Below are 20198 nucleotides of genomic sequence, written 5' to 3' on the forward strand. Positions count from 1 at the left end.
GACTTAGTGACTTCCCGCATGTGCACAGCAGGAACACTGCATTGAAATCCCCGAACATATTGCATGAGCCAACGACAAAGAAAACGGATCTACTAAGCATCATGTCATCGATAACAATTGCATTAAATCCCTTTTGCAAACTGTATGAGACATTAAATGACACAGTAAAGGATCAACAGGTCACTCTTGCCATGGTTCTAACGAAAGTCCTCTTGCTGGAAGGATACATAACAGCAAATAAAAACAGTCAAGAACATACTGATCAAAAAATCAATTCTGATGGGCCAAATCACAGTGACAGGAATGGAGCGCTGCATGAAGCTAAAGGCAAAGAAAACAAGCTGAAAGAAGCTGAAACTCAAACTGAAACGATCATCGATCTAACGACAGAACAGAAAACAACCAAAAGTGTAGAAATTAAGACCCAAATGAAAGACAATATGGAAACAAGGAGCATTAGCGATATGCAGCCAACAAGTACCATAAAGCACACACCAAAAGTGGTCCTAATTTTAAACAAAACCCCCTCACTTAATGAACAACATGAGGAAGGTGCAGTAACAACATACAAGATGTTTGACAAAATTACCACGAATAATGAAGTCAATAAGGGAAACACAAGATCTTGCATAGACAACAACAGAGATCCAATGATAGACAGGAACGTCAAGGAGCATGTAGATACAGCGGTGAGAGTGGAAAATTGGAAGACACCAATGACATCGTCAAAGGACATGAAATTGCAGAGAAATCAACAAAACCAGATGCCAGGTAAAGGAAACAAGAACTGCGGCAACCAAGTAGCAAAAGAGTCGGTGGTACTAATAAACCAAGGAGGAATTCCAGAGCCTGAGGACACTTTAATGAATGTCAGCTTGTATACAGATGACGCTGAAAATCCCCCCATAATGCCGGGCTACACAGAGCAACTGACAAAAATGAGCCATCGTTCAGAAATTGAGTTGTCGCCAAAATCAAAAAAAGTTTGTAACAAGGTAGACAAGGAGCGAGACTTTGAAACTCTTGAAGAGAAACGAAATCGTTTGATCTACCATGCACGCAATAGTGAGAAAAAAAAAATCGGGACATGATAAAAACAAAACTCTGCAAGCAACGAAAAAACAAAATCAGAATTGCATAATCAACACAAAAGTAGTGACGTAGAAGTAAATAAAAATCTTGATCAACTGTGCAATAAAAGCAGGAGCCAAGAAGGGAAATTGGAATACACACATACACAGTATAAACCACAGTACCAGCGACAAAAATAAAAAGAGAACAACAAAGAGCCACCTACAATAGAGAAACAATAACGAAAGCAAACAGCAATCATGATAAAAGGCGAGAACAATCAGAGAAAAGATACACGGCAGCCCAAGGTGCGACCACTCGCAATATAAGGCAGGGGAGAAGAAGAGACGAGGACACCGAAAATGTCAAAACAAACAATAAAAGAGAATGCAGATGGATGATCAAAATAACACAAAGAAGTTGTAACAAAGAAGAGGTCATTCTAAACAGAAGAACAATTTTGGACATATTACATTACATGCGCGACCTACGATACATAATATCAGAAGACATACAAATCGTGGAACCTTGGCATACCAGAAAGGGGGCAGCAGCATTGCTACATTTTAATTCCAGAACAATATGCCGAATGATTGAGAAACATCATGACGACTTCTATAATCATGGATATCACATAGAAGAAATCACGATAAAGAAACATCAAGCAAATATAGAAGCACCGAGGAACAAATCGGAAATAAAAAGAGAAAACAAGCAAATCGAAGCGGGTAACAATATGTGCGCTGACCAACTAAGGGGGGAGAACTTGCAAAAAGAACACAAAGGAACACAGGCCAAGAAAGTGACACAAAGTCGATGCATAAGGGATAACAGAACACAGACCAGGGAAAGTGAAATAAACAAACATGCCCTAACGCAAAGAAGAACATGTGAGCAATACCATACGACAAAGGTACAAAGAAGTCAATCTGACGAGAAGGTAATAACAAGATCGCTGACACAAAGAGTAGACAAAAGTCCGTCCACACAGAAAAAAGAAGCTCCACAGAATAGCAAAACAGGACTATGTGGTTGGCTACCGAAAGCATTGTCCCGCCGATATAACAAATAGCCATCCTGGCAAGACAAGACGGCAACAAACGACCAGAACAATGAGCGGGACGAAACTGTAAAGTTATGCTCATGGAACACGAGAGGACACTCCCACTTAACCACACCAGGAGACCCCAATCTAGGAGAATTTGATATCATATGTCTCCAAGAGACATGGCTGCAACAAACTCCCACGATGGAAGGCTACCAGATCATTCTGGCACCTGCCGCAAGAGGAATTAAAGGACGTCCAACTTCAGGACTGATGATAGCATGTCGAAATGGATGTGGAGCTTCAATGGAAACAACAATAACCGCCAACCAGTCAATTTTAGCAGTAATACTCACCTGGGGTGAGGCAGGCAAACAAAAAGTGAAAAACAAAAAAGTTATGATTATCAACACTTACTGGAATCCAGTAACAACAAGTGCAAGAAAACTCAATGCAATGTGCAACGAGGCAATAGAGGTAGCAATGCGTGAGTATCAAGTATCAACAATACTCGTGTGCGGAGACCTGAATGCCAATTGTAAAACAACACAAAAGGCAAACAAAACCATAGCACTGCAAGCCGCAGAACAACGCGGCAAAGAATGGCTCAAATTCTCCGGCATGCATGGACTTCACAACGTAGATGAGGCTCTCCCAGTAACAAACAGAATACCAACATGGGAGCGTGCGCCGTTGGCAACCACGATTGATTACATATTTGTATCAGAATCACTACTGCATGACATCAAAGAGTTTCATGTGCGACGCACGTCCATGAGCGATCACAACATGTTGGTAATATCTTGGCTGGCAGAGAACAACAAAAGCGGCCGAAATTTGCAACTCGAACCGAACGCACAAGGAACACGAATAAGAATAAGTGCGAATGAGATCATCAAAGCGACAGCAAAATACGAAGCAGATGCACTGACATCAACAGTGCCCGACATTGATTAACAACCACTACTAATGCTGCACATATGTCCGAGAAAAGGAAGAGGACACATGATCAAAACTGACACAAAACATGCATATAATAAAGAACTTATTGCAAAAAGACGTGAATACAGAAAAGCGCTACGTAACACACGCAAAAAATCCATCAATGAAACACCCGCAAATATCAGGAACATAAAATCAAGATACAAAGCATGGGTAAGAGCCCATAGATACAAATTGTATCAAGCTGACGGGGAACAAATTATCAAGGCTCTCATTACAAACAGCAGACATTTCTGGACTCTATTAAGAGATACAGAGCAAACCCTTGAGAGACAAATTTTGAACAACATTAGTCAACATGCATGGGAACAACACTTTGAAACAGTTTTCAAAGCAGAAGAACCATACACCGGCATTGAGACACAATCGAAAGCAATAAACTGGGTCAATGTAGAAAATAAAGAAGACATCTTGAATATAATCAAAAACTTAAAGAACTCCAGAGCACCTGGTCCAGACGGCATTACCAACGCTGAATTAAAAAAATATGCAAACGAATGGACAAGCTTCATAAGTGCTATTTTTCGACGCTGCACAGAACTAAAGTCGATACCTGAATCATGGACAAAAGCTATAATAGTTCCGATCTACAAAAAAGGGAACCTTACAGATCCAGCAAACTTTCGCCCGATTGCGTTATTGGACGTGATAGGCAAAGTATACGCAACGTTACTAATGAAAAGATTTCAAACATGGGCTGCATCAGCAAAATGCAATGATGATTATCAAACTGGCTTTAAGAAAAACGCAGGAACCTCGTGTAACATTCTGGCGTGTAACATCCTAAAAAGCAAAGCACTGCAATACAAACAGTGTCTTTTTGTAGTCTTCATTGACTTCACTCAAGCTTTTGATCGTATTGAAAGGCCGATCCTATGGAGAAAACTAAAAGAATGGCATTGCCCGGAAGACATACTAGCCCCGATACAGGCTCTGCATCATGAAACCAAAATGCGAGTTCGTCTCAGCCGAGAAGGGGACTTGTCTAATGAAGTCAAGAGCACCCGAGGAGTCAAGCAGGGATGCCCGCTGGCTTCAGCGCTGTTCACCACCTACATTGGGGACATTCAAGACATTGGGCAAACAATAAGGGTATTCCCGCCAAAAATCGGAGTCACAGAAATCGGCCATCTCCTATATGCGGACGATCTAACTTTTTTTGATCAAACACAAATAGGTCTGCAAAGAAAGTTAAGTGCCCTACAGCAATATGCAACAAGCAACCACCTGGAAATTAATATAAGCAAAACAAAAGTTATGATCTTCCAAAACCGTGAGAAAAAAAACAGCAATTTCAGATGGCGGCTGGGCCACACTGAAATCGAGTCCGTCACCTCATTCAAATATCTTGGAGTATTCCTAGACAGTTCACGCCAAGATAACGCAATGCAAGCGGAACTGTTTGGAAAAACAGACAAACTAGCAGCACAAGCTAAAGCTATTGATGGCAAATTTGGGAAATACTCACTTGTCCCAGTTTTAAACTTCTATAAAATGAAGGTCGTACCTACCTTGACATATGGGATGGAAGCGATGCCCATGATACCAAAGCAAATATGGGCTAAACTAGAGGCCCGATTTTGGCGAAAAGTCTTGAAACTACCCCAATCGACATCAGGAGTGGCCATACGCCGAGAACTCAGCCTGCAATCTTTAAAATGCACAGTGGTGTGCAACACCATAATGCTCTTTAGGAAAAGCAGAATGGACACCAGCAATAAAATCTTCAATATGATTAAATGTGAAATGGATGCCAGAAACTGTCAGATGCTAATAACATGGCAAGAGGAAAATCTAGGTGTATTATTTGATATAGCATCGGACGAACAAGAACTGATTGAAAATCCATGTAAAGTTCTACAAAAAATTAAAGATGCAGATTGGGCAATGACGATCAACGTTACAACAAGATCGAAACTTATGGCTCACTTACCACATAATATATTGAAACGAAACGAGCTGCAAGGCTTCATAAACCAATTTCCAAATAAAAAGGCGCAAAATTTAATTTTACGAGCACGACTCAACATAATGAAAACAAATGAGATACTTCATATCAGAGGACAAACAGCAACTAACGATTGTCGTTTTTGCAACAATGCCAGCCACCCTGTTAAAGAAACAATAAGCCATTTGCTCATGGCATGCCCAGCAACGAACTTCATTAGACAACAGTATTTGTCACACATGCCCGGTTTTAACATATTACACGAGGAAAATACCTGGTGGTGCATGCTCATTGGGGGTGATAAAATCACATGGCAAGTTGCAGCAGCACAAATGTTAGAATACATCGACCAACAACTACTCAACAATGGGTGTCACCAAGAACAAACACAACAGTGACCACAACATCCATCAAATGAACCGGCAAATCACAAATTGCCCACAGAAAGCGACAAACTGATTGGATAAATAATCGTATGAATTGAGGAGAAGACCTGTATTGTAAAAATCCAATGTGATTAAACAATAAAAATAAAAAAAAAATAAAAAAAACAACATGATGTGGGGAGAACCAGGCAACCAACAACCAGACAAGCACCTGTTGCCCTGCACAATAAAGTACAGTAAAGACACAAACGAACCTTAGTATATGTGGAAGGCCCTATACCCGGTAGTCTGCACCAAACAGTCATGGTATGGGATAAAAAGTGAAAAAACTGTTCAACCAAGAGGATATGTAAACAAAATCCCGAAGCACTAAAACAGTAATCCACATTCAGAAGTTCTTCCTAAGCCATATATGGGATAATGTACACCCTACCGTACATTATAAGGATATTGCAAGTCTCTGAGGAGTTTCATGACCACATAGAGGAACGAGGCACAAGGACCCTCAAGTCTGCATCCAATATTTTGTCAAGGGGGAACCCAGAAAGGAGTGGGAACTTGCAAAAACAACTCCCAACAGCTCGATGAACAAAATAAGGCAGCAGCACATCAGCAAAAGGGGACAATGACCAAGTGCATAATCCCAACGATAAACTGTGGGATGTCTCAGTAAACTGGAGAAAGCAGATGTTGGGAGTTACCAGGAGTCTTCAGGATGCCCAGACTGAACCAATAGTGGCAAAAAACACAAATCGTGCTATGTTAAATGTAGTGCAATCAGCAAATATTGCCAAGCGAGGGCTTTTAAAAAAAAAAGGCCAATACGGCTAGAAATCGCCTTTAGCAGGTCAAAAGACTGGCATCCTCCAAGTTACAGAACAGGAAAAGCAAGGGAGTGCAACAGGCTCATGACAAACCTAAAAATAACCTCGGACAAAGGCTGTCCAAATGCCAGCCAGCCATTCACTAAAAGGGGCTGTGGCAAAGGGTCACAAAATCAACTATACTCATGGTGAGTAGTGTAAGGTACGTTTCTAGAAATTACAACTGGGGTTACAATTCATAAGACTTATCACTTGGTATTAGGGATCCAACTCTTAATATAGGCCTGTACTATACAAGTCAGTAGAGTGGCTGAACATCCACGCTTATCTTAGGAGGGAGTAATGTGAGTTGTAGAGTAGTACAAAGAAATCAGTTCATACAGAGATGCAAGAAAACAAAGTTGTATCAAAATATATTTATATATACACACAAACACACAACACACAAGCAAGTCAAAATGTAGCAACTACAATAACATTCACTTAGAAAAGGAATACGTTTATAAAAAGGAACAATAATGCAGGTGAGTAACTTTTCATATACCTTTCATATCCAGCACAGAGGGACTTCAGTTAAGGTCAGTAAAATCACTTCTATGCATCACCTTTGCAAAATTCAGCTTAAGGTGAAGTAAGGGTTAACAGAACAGAGGTAGCTACTGGTAAATAATATATACTCGACAAGAGGGCGTTTGGCAGTCTGTTCCCCCAACTAAAAATATTTTCACGATTCACATTTATGGAGGAACCATCCAGCATTGCCAAAGCCAGTAGGATCAGGAAGATGGACCTTTGGGAAACCAGCAAAGCTACAGTCAATTGGACAGCACCAGTTCTGATTAAAATATTCAGAGAACTGTTATGTAACCAGTCAGTTGTTCTTGTAGAAAACACACGAGCTCAAGAGAAGGCCTCCTGCTAGCAAACAGGTTGCAAGACCTACACAGTGGAGTTCAGGTCAACTCCCAATTGAAGGAAACAGCACTCCCAATTCAAAGGAACACCGAAAATGGCCCAAGGTAAGTGCAACCCAACCCCCACAGTACCTGAAGAGTGAAGTTGAAAATGTAGCTGGATGCCTTGTGGAGACAAGGCCTGCACGCGAATGCGGCATCTCATGCAGTAGGCCCTGATTGCGAGATGAGGGAATTCTCCAGCCATGCCAAAGCTCCCAGGAATACAACCCCAACCGCCATAAAGCTCATTCATTGTTCCAACAGTGTGGCAAAGGTGTTTTTTTACCTGAAAGGAATGTGCCCGTCAAGGCCGTGATCAGAGACCGGCAGCTGGTGTGCATGTTATCTCACACTGGCCAAAACATGACACGGTCACCGCTGGCCGATGAAGAGTTAAAGCCCATATAACTGACTAAGCCCCAAGATCACTGAATTCCATGGCACCAGGTGACCTTCGACCACCAACCCTAAAAAGTAAAAAATTTTGAATGTTCAAAGAGAACAGACATTGCACGCCTTTGAGCTACAAGCATACGATTTGCATTGCAAGGTGCTGTGAGGGATACATTATAGTTCCAAACAAGGGTGGAGACCTTGAAGCCGGATGGCACGAAAGGGAGTGAGTGAAATGTGTGTGTGGAGGTCAGAGTGCTCCAGAACCTCCTTTGTTCTTTGACCTTAGTCGGTAAGAAGATGATCTCTGCAGCACCCACGTGATGGAAGATGGACAGACTGGGCTGGAACCAATAAACTGGCATCTCTCATGGAGTAGGTGGATCCTGCATAGGCGCACACCAACCAGCCGTGCAGGTTTGAACTGTAAGGTATTGCGTCACAATGACAATGTGACTCCTCTTAAGCCTCTTACTTGTACCCTTTTTTTAGCAGAACGTTCTTGGCAGCATAGTTCTTTGCTGTTGTATCATGTGTGTGAGATTAAAATTTGTTATCCTTACAAGATCGACCTCGGCCTTTCTTCCCTAGCGGGTTGTATTTTCTCTGGGGTCAGCACTCCAGGGCGTGCCTTCAAAAGTTTCAGCGAGATTCGATGTTTGCAAGACTATGCTCTCGTAAATGGTCCAGGTACCCTGAGCATTGGTGTTCTGCAGCCCAGGAAAGTCGCAGGATGGCCCAAATGGAGGAAGGTCTTGAGGCAAGTTGGTCCCACCAACCCAAGGAAGGAAATTGTCCTTGCCAGAGCTTCCCTGACTAGATGAAAACAGGGTCAGCACAGCTTCAGGGCTTCACCGGTACCTCTGCGGCTGTTGAAGGTGCTGCTGGCATCTCTGCTCATCTTCTGCTTTGCATTCCTTGTTCCAGTGGTCGACTGCCTGTAGTCCAAAAATCCTCGCCTTATATGCTGGATCCCATTCATTCCCTTCCATGGAGCGGTCAATAACCTGGCAGTTGGCTATCCTGCAGGCCAGCCAGCTGCCCAGTTAGAACTGGTTTCAGCCATGCACACCTACAAACAAAGGACAGCGAGGTTTCGGGACCCTCCTCACTTCCTGCCTTGCCAGACTGAAGCCTGGGCTGGCTTCAGGAATGAAGCCTGCATAAAGGCAAAACGCACAAAAGACCCAATCCGACATGAAATGAAAGCCCAGAAGGAGCGGAGAAAAAATAGCGCTAACAAAATAAAATAACAGGGGCCATTTTGAGAACATGGTCACCCATGGGTGCTATACTGCAGATGAGGAATCGGCCAGCTAGTAATCTGCACAAAAGGTAGAAAACGTATCCACTGCCACCAGTCATTTATGGTGGTTAGTCAGTAACAAAACGTTACATTAGTAGTGGGAGCAGGAGTTACAATGTAACCCCCCGACCCCAGCACCCCATATAAGGTGGTGTGTGCTGGACCCACAAAGGAAAAAGGTAAGTGAGATAAATGTGACCTTACTTCTCTTAAGAACTGTAGTTCACACAAGAGAATGTATTAAAACAAAGAGAAGTCCAAGGAACTCATCAGTGGCACGGCACAGAGGGTGCAGGGTGTCACAGTCAAAAACAGATGCCCGTTTTAACATTTGGAGATCAGCATACTCCACGAAAGCAGTAAAAATAAGTACCCAAGCAGAGAAAAAGAATGAGTGGGAAAAATGTCCACTCACTCTGGAGATTAAAATAAAGTCCAGAGTGCAGCAGAAATGCTGGGGGTCTCAGGTTAAAGGGTATTAGCACATAAACTAAACATTCTCCCTAACAAGTAGGACTACCGCTTAGCCTTAGCCACTCCCACAGGAAGTGAGAAGGATAGTGACCTATACTGGCTTGAACCAGATCGAACCAATATGGAAGCTGCCATTGTGTGGCAATTTTAGGCCTACCTCATGGTCACCTAGACAAATGAAAACCTATGAAAAGCAAAATAGAAAGCAGGATTTGAAAAAACCTTGGTACCCCAATGGCTACCAAAATGGTACAATAGGCTGTCAATGCAGTAAAATAGCTTGCATCCTTGGTGAAGTCCAAACTGAAGTCTAGCTGCGAGAAACCTATTCTCTAAAACCTGTGTAGGGTGACAATCACCAGAGGGCACTTCAATGGGGAGCCTGAGAGGCACCCCTTATTACTTCGCACCTAAGGGGTGACAATACCATATACCTTAAGGTATGAATGAACATAATGGCATGGTAGTTCAGGAGAAGTCCATCTGTCCACCAAAAAGAAGTCCATTAGGGAGGAGACGAAGAAGTGGCCATAGTTTCCCCAACATAAGAATTCTGACAACCTTATGGCCGGAGAAGGCAAGAAAATGGCTATGTAGGCACATCGCTCTTACTCCTGATTCAGTTAGGAACCACCCCCAAGGTTTCTAGAAACGCTGGGCCTACTTTTATCAAAGTCCTTCTACATGCGGTCCAGCTGTTGCAGATGCAGTGGTCACTTCCAGCATTAGGATTGGGCCCACCTAATTGACAGTTCCAAGCTCCAGTGAGATGGTTCCCAAAGATGGAAAATACAGGCATCCTGAGGCACAGCCCACCACGAGTCCCAACAAAATTATGAAAGTGGGCAGCAGCGATGAACACTGCACTCAAGCAGCGGTAGGTGACTCATGTAGCAAGCACAAATAGACCTTTAAAAGGCCACCGAGTTGGAGAGCAGCAACTGCAGAATTGTTCTTGGCCCACAAGCTGGAGACCTGCAGCGTTACAAGGTGAAACTCAGCAGCGACCGGTGTACATCAAAGGCTCTGGACAGAGCCTACAAGGGTTCTGGTGCTTTTCCGAATGCTCCACGGGGCAGGATCAATGTGCCGGTCGGGGGCGGGGGTCTTAGGGCCGGAGGGGAGTCAAGGTTGGTGCCATTATAGCAAAGGCAGAAGCATTGCCAACAGCCTTCACAAGATCAATTCAGAGATTGAGGGTTTCACTGGGACCTGGCTGGAGGCAATGCTGGAAGTCTTAAACGGACGTCCACAGGTCTCCAGCTGGCTTAACTCTGTAGTAGTGTTGGCGCCAATGGCCGCAGGAGCCCGCCTTTTATCCTAAATGTGGGCCACGGTCGGCCCTAGCCCTCCAATGGAAAGTGTCTGCACCATTCAAACTGGCAATGGCTGTCCAAACTAGACAGTCTCTGAACTCACATCTGCTCAGCAACAGACATCTCCCTCGCGTGAGTGTGGATTGGAACTAGACCGTCCCTGTGCCCACAACTGGCCAGGTGCAAACAATACCGCTTTGCCTAGTGTTGGGAAATACTTTCTTTCTCCAACTTTCCCACAGTGGCCAACTACGGAACCCTCTCCCTCCAACTTTACTATTTTAAACCTGACTTCTATAGGTCAGTAAAGCCTTTTAGAATTAACTTGCTAAGCTCATCTCTTCTGGGGGAACCGATACCTGTTAGTTCTAAACTACACACATCTAACAGTGAAGTATGTTGGTGGAAGTACTTTGCATTTCTTTTTTTCCTTCCCTTTAGTAACTTTATGGGTACTTGCATGATGTGTTTATGACGGGACGGTTGCAGGGGATATTGTTGTACCATGTTTGCTTACATTTTCGCATGCACTGTTGCATTTAACAGCATAATGTCTTACAATACCAAACACTCTAAAAGGACTATAACGCGAGATTTTACCCTGCTTTTTGGCCATCTTGTCTTTTGGATTTCTTCCTGCCCTTCCAGGGCCAGACTTGCTATATATGGTAAGCCATTTCCCGGGCAAAGCCTCAGCTTAACCGGGCAAAGTGTCTGCATGGGTTTGTGGGCAGGTGTGTAAACTGGGGCTGTCTGCGCTCAGTCCACATTTTGGCCAAGTTTGTCTGTTGCTGGGCAGATGCGGTTGCCGGAAGCTGTCCAGGATTGGAGAGCCCCTGGCAGTTTAATTTATCCAGATCCTTATCATGGGAGGGCTCAAGGGACACTCCAGCAGTAATTCAGGATAAGAGGAGGACACATGCAACAAATCATGAGATTGTCTGTTGTTGCCAAGACCATTTCAAAGAGGACCATCCTGCAGAAGACCTAAATGCAACTAACCAGCATCATCAGACACCCTGCTCCTTTGCTGAGCTCCAGAAGGCCTTCATCAGTGCTGGAAATAACCAGTCTCAACTCCTGCTTGAGACTATTGCCTATGGATGCCTTTGAAAGTGTCAATGAACCATGCTCTGAGCAGACTAGCTTCCTTTTGGGCTACCAAGCTGCATCAGTCGCTGTCCCGAATTCAGACTTGGGCACTCTGCAGGCCCTCTACCAGTGAAACAAGAGGCCTCCCCCTAGCATGTGCAGGTCTCCAGCACCAAGAGGGACCTTGCATGAACAGCTTCTTTGTATCAACCACAAGCATAGACTACCACCATTTGGTTGCTGTAGCCATTGCGGTTCTCCACTTGCGTTGTACAATGGGTGTCCTCTGAAGTCGTTAACAGTGTGGATTGCCCATCATGATATGATATGATATGGCATTTGTAACGCGCCTATACACAGGTGTTTCAAGGCGCGACGAGGCAGGGAGGGGAGGAACAAGGGGAGACAGACAACGATCCTACTAGGCCAGGTGTCATTCAGATTGCGCAAGTGCAGGGGTGGGGGAGGGGGAAAAATGCAAGGGGAAGGGGGGGGGGGGGAGTGCAGTACAAGGTAAGTGGCGTAAAGTAATAAATAGGGCCAGCTGGTGGCAAGTGCAAGGTAAATGCAGAACAAGTGCTGGAAAAGGGGGGGGGCGCTGTATGGATACAGAGACAGTCCCGCAGTGCAGAGGGGATTCCAGGGCATCAGTGCAAGTGGAGAGCGGCTGGGCCCAGGACTGAGGCCGTTAAGAGTGGTCCAGTTGCAGAATCAGTGCAGTTTCAGTGAAGAATATTAGCTGTTCAGCAGGGGAGAGGGAGAGAGAAAGCAGAAGCAAAGAGGAAGGTTTTGAGGTGCTTCCGGAACCGGAGATGGTTCTCCTCAAGTTTCAGGGAGGCAGGAAGGCTGTTCCAGAGGGAGGCCCCTGCCGTGGAGAGAGATCTACCCCCAGCTCGTTGCTTCGAGAAGCGGCTGACCCTGAGGGAGTTGGAGGCGGATGAGCGAAGGGCTCGGGAAGGAAGATATTTGGGAAGAGAGAGTTGAAGGTATTTAGGACCAAGGCCCCAGAAGGCCTTGTGGAGAATGCAGAGGGTTTTGAACTTTATCCTCGCAGCCACTGGGAGCCAGTGTAGAGATTTCAGTCCTGGAGAGATACGGTCCCTGGGCTTGAGGCCAAGGACAAGTCTCGCAGTTCTGTTCTGGATGAGTTGCAGAGGGCGGAGAGTGGAGGCAGGCAGATTAAGATACAGGCTGTTACAGTAATCCAGCTTACAGAGAGAACCAGGGCTCGGGAGACAGTGAGCTTCTGGGGGAAGGAGAGGAAGGGAAGAATACCTCTGAGGAGGTGCAGCTGGTAGTGTGACTTCTTAGCGACGTCAGAAATATGAGGAGAGAAGGAGAGTGTGGAGTCGAAGATGACCCCAAGGTTTTTTGCATTGCAGGTAGGAGCAGGGAGGGGGCCAAGGGAGGCAGGCCAGAGAGCTGCAGGGAAGGAGGGAGTGGGTGTACCGATGAGTAGAATCTCAGTCTTACTGGCATTAAGGCAGAGGTCATTGGCGGCACACCATTCCTGGATAGCAGACAGACAGTCAGGGATGAGGGAAGGAGAGGGGGAGGCTGAGGGTAGCCTGAAAATGAGCTGGGTATCGTCCGCATAGCACTGGAAATTAGGGCAGAGAGCGGCGATGCGGTGGGCAAGAGCATGCCAAGAGTCATCCAAGAGTCATCCAGCTGACCAATACAGGAACCTTCTCTTCAGGGCATGGAACCGCTGACAAGCCGGACCTACATCCAGAGTATGAAAGTGACCTCTGCATCTGCATCCCTCGAAGCACCAAGCAAGTGGTCCTTGTGACTTCAGGAGCCCCAGAAGTGGTCCCTGAGAAAGTCTGAATACAGGGGGCGAGTTAACATAGGTTTATAAACCCCCCCCCCAATGCAATAGGGTTTAATTGGCATAAAGTACTTGCCCGATGGTGATTTTAGGTGTTCTCGTCTAGGATTCCCTGCTGGGCTGCCAAACCTCAACTCCGATAGCTTTGCTACACTTGTTCAGTCTATTTTAAAGACGTGCCCTGACTTTAAGGGCATTAGGACCCAATCTCTTCTACCAAGGGAAGGTCTTTGTGGAGATGTTTACATTTGTATGGCTGTGTATTGTGTTTTAACTCCTTTATATTGTATACAAGTCACAAATTGGTCTAATGCCTACTTGTTCATGTTCTTCACTTACTTTACCACACTGCACAGTTCTATTGCTGATCTTACTGTATTCAAATGTAAAGCATTTTGGCCCTGTTTCCTGAGCACTACAAAGTTGAACGTTTCTAGATTGATCAACTATTAAAGCAGGAAAGAATAAAACAAAAAGGAAAAGAAATCTGCCACCACATAATTAACAAAAGTAAAAAGGAAACCCCAACCCTACTTGTCTATCATTATAGTGGTCTGTTAAACTAGGTGATTCTCCCAAGACAGCAAAAAATTTAAGTGTTCTTCGAATCCCATATCAACATCCATCAAATGAATGTGGTTCCCATACCAGTCATGATGTCTGCCTGTGGAATGATGTCCGTTCAACATTTTTATCAGGGCTCTCACAATGCTGCACATTTTTTCTTTTTTTTACATCTTTTCATTGTAGTACAGAAAAGAAAAATCAAACTTACATTTAATGCTTCCTGTGTTTCATCTTTCAATGGATTTTTAATGCTCAATCTTTCATAAATGACAGTATCGGCACCTTTGCAGTACAGTCGGATGTTACCTTCAGGTTCAGTTACTACAAAAAAGAAATTGCAAAAGAAATTGTCACACTTCCAGTTACACTCTAATGAACGCTCTCCCATATAGTGTGACTTATATTAGCTCCACTTGGAAACGCATGTTTGAGAGCATTTCACAGGCATAACACTAGTCAGAAATTGCACATGTCCGCATAAGCCATTTATTGCTACCCAATTGGCCATTAGAAATGAAAGTGCTTGTTAACTCATTTGCCTGCCAAATGGACAACACAGTGGATTGGATCACAGAACATCTAGGGGACCACAGTTAGTTGAGGTAAAGAATCTGACCAAGTCTCATCAATGTGACAATGTCCTCTATTCATTCGGAAGCTTTTATTATCATGCTAAACACGTTGCCTCGCAACCACTGCAAAGTGCCCAACTATCCAATGGAAGGTTGGCTTGAACTGGCCGTGTTATTCAGGCGGCTAGATGGAACCTACACAGGCTGAGAGACCTCTGGAAAGACCTTCAAGTGGAACCCATCTATTGATATTTCTTGTGACTTGCTGAATAACTGCGATTTCCGATTCTAATGAGTGACCAGCTTTAGCCAAATTGCAGTCACACCAGTAGGAAAGGTGAATCACTGCTGTGCCACGATAATATTCCCAAACTGCCTTAACAAGACACTTTGCAAGCTTGAATAGAAGGTAGGTAAGTTGGGTCTTCAATTAGCCAAGGAGGTTCCTCCTAATCATGTTGCCCAAACGGCTCTTCCAGAGATTCTTTCATTGAAGTCTTTGTCCCAGACTAGAGTAGATTGGCAGACCCTTGGTTTGTCTACTCAATCCTGGTGTATGTAGCATGTCTGAAGATAGAGCCCCAGTAGCAGAAGTCCGGGTGTGAAGTACATATGTCTAACACAGGTCCACCTATGGCAGGGGAGTGGTCTAAAGGATTTAGTGCTATACTTCACTTTAAGGTTGCCACAGCCGGATTCTCTAGCCTTTCTTGATCAGTTTTTTTATAGACGAATCTACAACATGCTAGGAGAGTCAAACACTGATCGTAATATCTCGATATTGGTCAGTTAAAACAAAGTACATGTTCTATAATACCAAATTAATTTAATTAGAACTGTTATTCCTTGAAAAAAGGCGACCCATCACTGAACTATTGCAGTAGAATCCACGCTAGCTACTATAGCAGAAGAGGCCCTATGTGAAGAGTGAATGAGGTGTGATGTGACTACTTCCTTTGTGTCAGTTTCCCTCATATACCACCTGTTTAACACAGGCCAGGTAGGATGTGTAACGCAAACAAAACCAACCTTTGGTATAAGTCTGTACTACACAGTTTTTGGTAGCAAGATGAGCTTATCTCAAGAGGGAATGTGAGCAGTAAAAGAAGTTACACAGAGGTCTTACAATCTCACTGGTTCAAGTAGACACTTCCACTCAAGGTTTCTTGGTAAAACACTTATTAATGTATTACACAATCATTTAGAAAACATTCACTAGAAGGAGGCAACTTAATATCATTTGCAAATATACTTCAGTTACAAACCAATATGTTTGAGCAAATAGGTCTCCCCTGAAATAGGAGCAAAACGGCACTTCAGTTACTTTAAATGGGAGTAAAAAGGCACAAGTTAATAAAATAGATCACAAATACTTTCTTAGGCAGTACAAATAGTTTCAGTTCACTAAAGAAATCGATTCAGTTCAATAGGCCTATGCCAAAGGCTAGTGTCTTGGATAGGAAGCCCATTAGGCCTGCAAGTTGGGAAAGTTTCATGAACTTTCACTGCGAGTGGCAAGTTCTCTCAATCGGGTTGGCACAGTACCTAAATATGAAGAAAAGATGCAGCTGAAGACGTTGGTTCCTGCTGCAGATCTCAATGTTCCTGAGCCTCAGTCGTGGGGACAAGAGGGAGGACGTCAGGGGACTCCTGCACTGCACGGGGACAGGTCAAACAAGCTGGCAAAATGGAAGAACTTCAGTTTCAGTAGCTGTCATCAAGCACACAAGCTGGTGTCCTTACCCCTGGTCAATCCTAACCAGCTCAGAGAATGGTATCCAGGTGGCTTACGAGTTAATTGGTCCTACCAACTCAAAGGAAGTAGCCGTCCTTGAAGGGCTTCTCTGTCAAGATGAACTTGGCGATACGGACCTGCAGCAGGGCTTCAACGGGCAAACCAACGGTCCAGGAGTTGCAGCAGCCGTCCTCTTCCAGCTCGTCTTCGGTTCTTTCATTCCAGTGGTCGACTCTGCTGTCCAGTCCAAGAGACTCGCCTTTTAAACAGTTTTCTTCCAGTCTTTCCAGCCTAGCTGCCACTCACCCAGCAGGGTGGCTGTCCTTGCCAGACAGTCAGCCAGCCAATCATGCCAGAGTGCATTTGGGTCTCCTAGGAGACTAAGCACAGGGAGTTTCGGACACCTCCCTCACTTCCTGGCCACCCCAGACACTCAGGCGCCAGAGGCGGTCTTCAGTCCTGAAGCCTGTCAATGGCATGGAAACAAAGGGACCAAACCTAGTTTGGCGCGCAGAGAAACTCTAGAAGGACCTTTCCAAAAAGAAATGGCGAAAAAAGAAGACCAGGACCCGTTTAAACAAAGGGGCTTCAGGCGCCATCTTGAAAAACAAGGCTCCCGCGATTTTTAGCTACCGGTGTTCGCGGTCGGGAAAAATCATGGTAGTTCGTTGTAAAACCACTGCCACCAGCCATTTCAATAGGAAAGGGTAGCATTTGACTGCTACATGAGTTTCTAGACACATGGGATACTAGGTAACCCCTTCAGCACTCTACAGAAAGATGGTGTGTGCTGGGTCTAGGAATGAAAAAAAGATTAGTAAAGTCAAATTAACCTTACATTCTCTGGGAAACAGTAGTTTATCCCAGACAAGGTATTTAAACCTTGGGACAGCCTGAAAGGCTTCCCTGTGCCACTGCACTACGGGTGCTGTGTGACACAAAGATGAGGCCTATGGAGTTGTTTAAAACTCCATAACCAAAGAAAATAAACGCAGGAAACAAACAGAATTAAAAAGTACTGAGTCCCAAAGTTCACCAAAAGAGCTGGGGGTCTCTAAGGTAGAGAGAAATTAGCACATGTTGAGAATCCTCCCCAACAGTGGGATGTTTGCCAGTTTGGGTTTTCTATGCTCTAATAGCACCCTTGTGGCTTTCACAGCCTCGAATATCACTGTTCACCGCTCTCAATGGCATTCTCTTCAGGAGTGTTTACTTCCCTTCTACTGCTTGGCAGCAAATGCACTTCACATGCTGAAGCTGGAGATATGTCTCTCTGCTGCAGTCTTGTCTCAGCGTCAGTTAACGGGCCCCAGGGCCTTCACAGCTTTTGTGTGGTCATGTCATCAGGCGAGACAGTCCCTTTACCATCTCTTTCTCAGTATCTCCACCCCTCCACTTGCTATGCAGTCTAGCGTGACTCTGCCCTCAAGGACGTCTCTCCATTAGAGGCTTGTCTCTGCGTAGGATTCACTCTCCTCCATTCAAGGTTCCTCGTCTTTATGTACGTCAACATAAACAAAAGGGGTGTGGCATTCTTTTATTTGTCATTCAGGCGCAATCCAGCATTATCTAAAGCCAAAGAGATTAAAGAAATGTCACTTTTCAGTAAATCCAAAACAGGGTTAACAGTTTTTCTGACTCCCATATAGGCGCATGTTTTCTGGACAAGGAGGTCCTTGCAGGAACGGGAGTCCTTTTTCTCCAAGAGTGGAGTTACTTCAGTGTGGCTCCACTTCACCAGAACCCAAGAAATGGTGTTCCATAAAAAACTATGGAGAAAACAATTGCAAAAAGAAATCTTTCCCAACACTTACCAACCCCTTCCCCGCCTAGACTGGCGACAGTGTCTGTAGGGGGTTGGTAGGGAGAGGGATCTAATCTGCCCCTGGATGGGTCCCGTTCCAGTCGGTCATACCTTCTGAACAGCCCATCAGTTTTGCTATGTTGAATACCTGGCCTATGCTCAATGGCGAAGTCAAAGTCGTGAGGCTTATCGGCCACCTGAGCAATTTAGGATTCACCCGATCATGTTCCTTAGTGACTTTAAGGGTATGTGGTCTGTCTGCACAGTTAAGGGCGCCCCAAAGAGATAGGGTCTCTGCTGCCTAAGGGCCCACACAATAAAGCATCACTCCTTCAGTCACCCACCTGAGCTTTTTGACCTTAAGCTTGCGACTAATAAAAGATATAGGATGTTCCCCAACTCATCTAACTGTGAAAGGACTTCACCTATTCCCACACTCAGCAGAACAAGAAATTCTCAGGTATCTTTGGAATAGTGAGGGCAGTCAGGGTAGCAGCTAGGGTTCCATAGAATTCCTGTAGGACCCATTGAGGCCTAGTAAAGCACTCACCTGGGTTCGGTTGTGGGAGTTTCTCAGTCTTGTACAGCTTGTACTTTAGTGGGTAGAGGCTGAATCATGCCCCCACCAACCACACGCCCAAGACAGGCCACTGAAACGTAAACAATACGGCACTTGGTAGCCTTTATGGTCAAGCAGGACTGCAACACAATCTTGGTGTCTCATATTCTTCCCAAGTTTTGCTGAAGACTGCTATCCAACCAGATTATGCCATGCAGAATTCCTCTAACCCATTCAGGACATGGTTGACTAGTCTCTGGTCTCAATAATACACCCGTTTTCCAAAGGACTTTACGCTGAGCTGCTAAGATGTAAAGAATGTAGTCTTTTCCTTGGCATTTTCTGTCAGGGATATTTTCCAATACATTGCAGCGCGATGAAAGGTGCTAAGGTACTTGGCAGCACTAAGCTTGTTCACCAACTCATCATTGTGGGGTAAGAGAAGAACATTTCTCTTAGTGACAGTATTTAGAGCTCTGTAGTTATTTATCTTTTTTAATTCTTGTTATGTGCTACACACCCGTTAGTCTCAGAGCGCAGAAGAGAGAGAAGAGAAACCAACTAAGAGGAACGGAGGGTCCTCTTAGTTGGTCTTCGGGATTTCCTGAAGATCGTCAGAGAGAAAGATGCTCTAATATTCATTGGGAGCGAGTTCCATTCCCTGGATGTGTCAATTTCAAAGCTTCTACCACCAAATTTCTCCAATCGGTAGCGTGGTTGGTGCAGTGAGGGATTTTCGTTGGACTGTAATGACTGAACCGATTGTTTGGTGGATATGGATATTCTGTCCAGAAGATATTGGGGGGGCTGCTCTGTGTTGGCACTTGTAGGTCAGGGATAGGGTTGTATGCCCAATTCTTTGTTTCACAGGGAGCCAATTAAGAGCTTTCCTGAATTAGGAGATGTGTTCACGTTTGGTAAGGCCATGAATGGGCCGGATTGCACCATTTTGGGAAGTCTGCAAACGCTGCAGATTGGTCTCAGAGGTACCGGCAAGCAAGCTGTTGCAATAGTCGAGACGGGAATGGACTAGTGTAGTTTCCAGCAGTGATCTATTTTCGATGGAGAGATAGGGGCGAGTATGATGGATACGTTTAATCACATGGTCACAAGAGGAGCGGACTTGTGAGACGTGTTGCTTCATAGAGAACTTGTGATCTAGGAAAACACCCAATGTTTTTACAGATTTACTGACAGGAATTAGAATTCCAGAGATGAAGAAATGAGCATAGAGGTCATCAGATTATTTTATGTTGTGGCTGGAGGAGATAATGAGAAGCTCTGTTTTTTCACTCTTCAATGCAAGGGAGTTCT

The 20198-nt window shown here is 44.6% G+C and overlaps 1 protein-coding gene across 1 annotated transcript in view; it reads right to left on the minus strand.

Annotated features, from left to right (window-relative positions):
* Nucleotides 1-20198, minus strand: part of ATP8B1 (ATPase phospholipid transporting 8B1) — a 958513-nt gene that overhangs the window by 509644 nt on the left and 428671 nt on the right. The window contains exon 17 of the mRNA XM_069627043.1: nucleotides 14423-14535. Within this exon, the coding sequence (XP_069483144.1) occupies nucleotides 14423-14535 (113 nt within the window). The remainder of the gene's footprint in view (nucleotides 1-14422; nucleotides 14536-20198) is intronic.

This window comes from Ambystoma mexicanum, chromosome 6p (assembly GCF_040938575.1).
Source record: "Ambystoma mexicanum isolate Mex_15411 chromosome 6p, UKY_AmexF1_1, whole genome shotgun sequence".
NCBI classification, from domain to species: Eukaryota; Metazoa; Chordata; class Amphibia; order Caudata; family Ambystomatidae; genus Ambystoma; species Ambystoma mexicanum.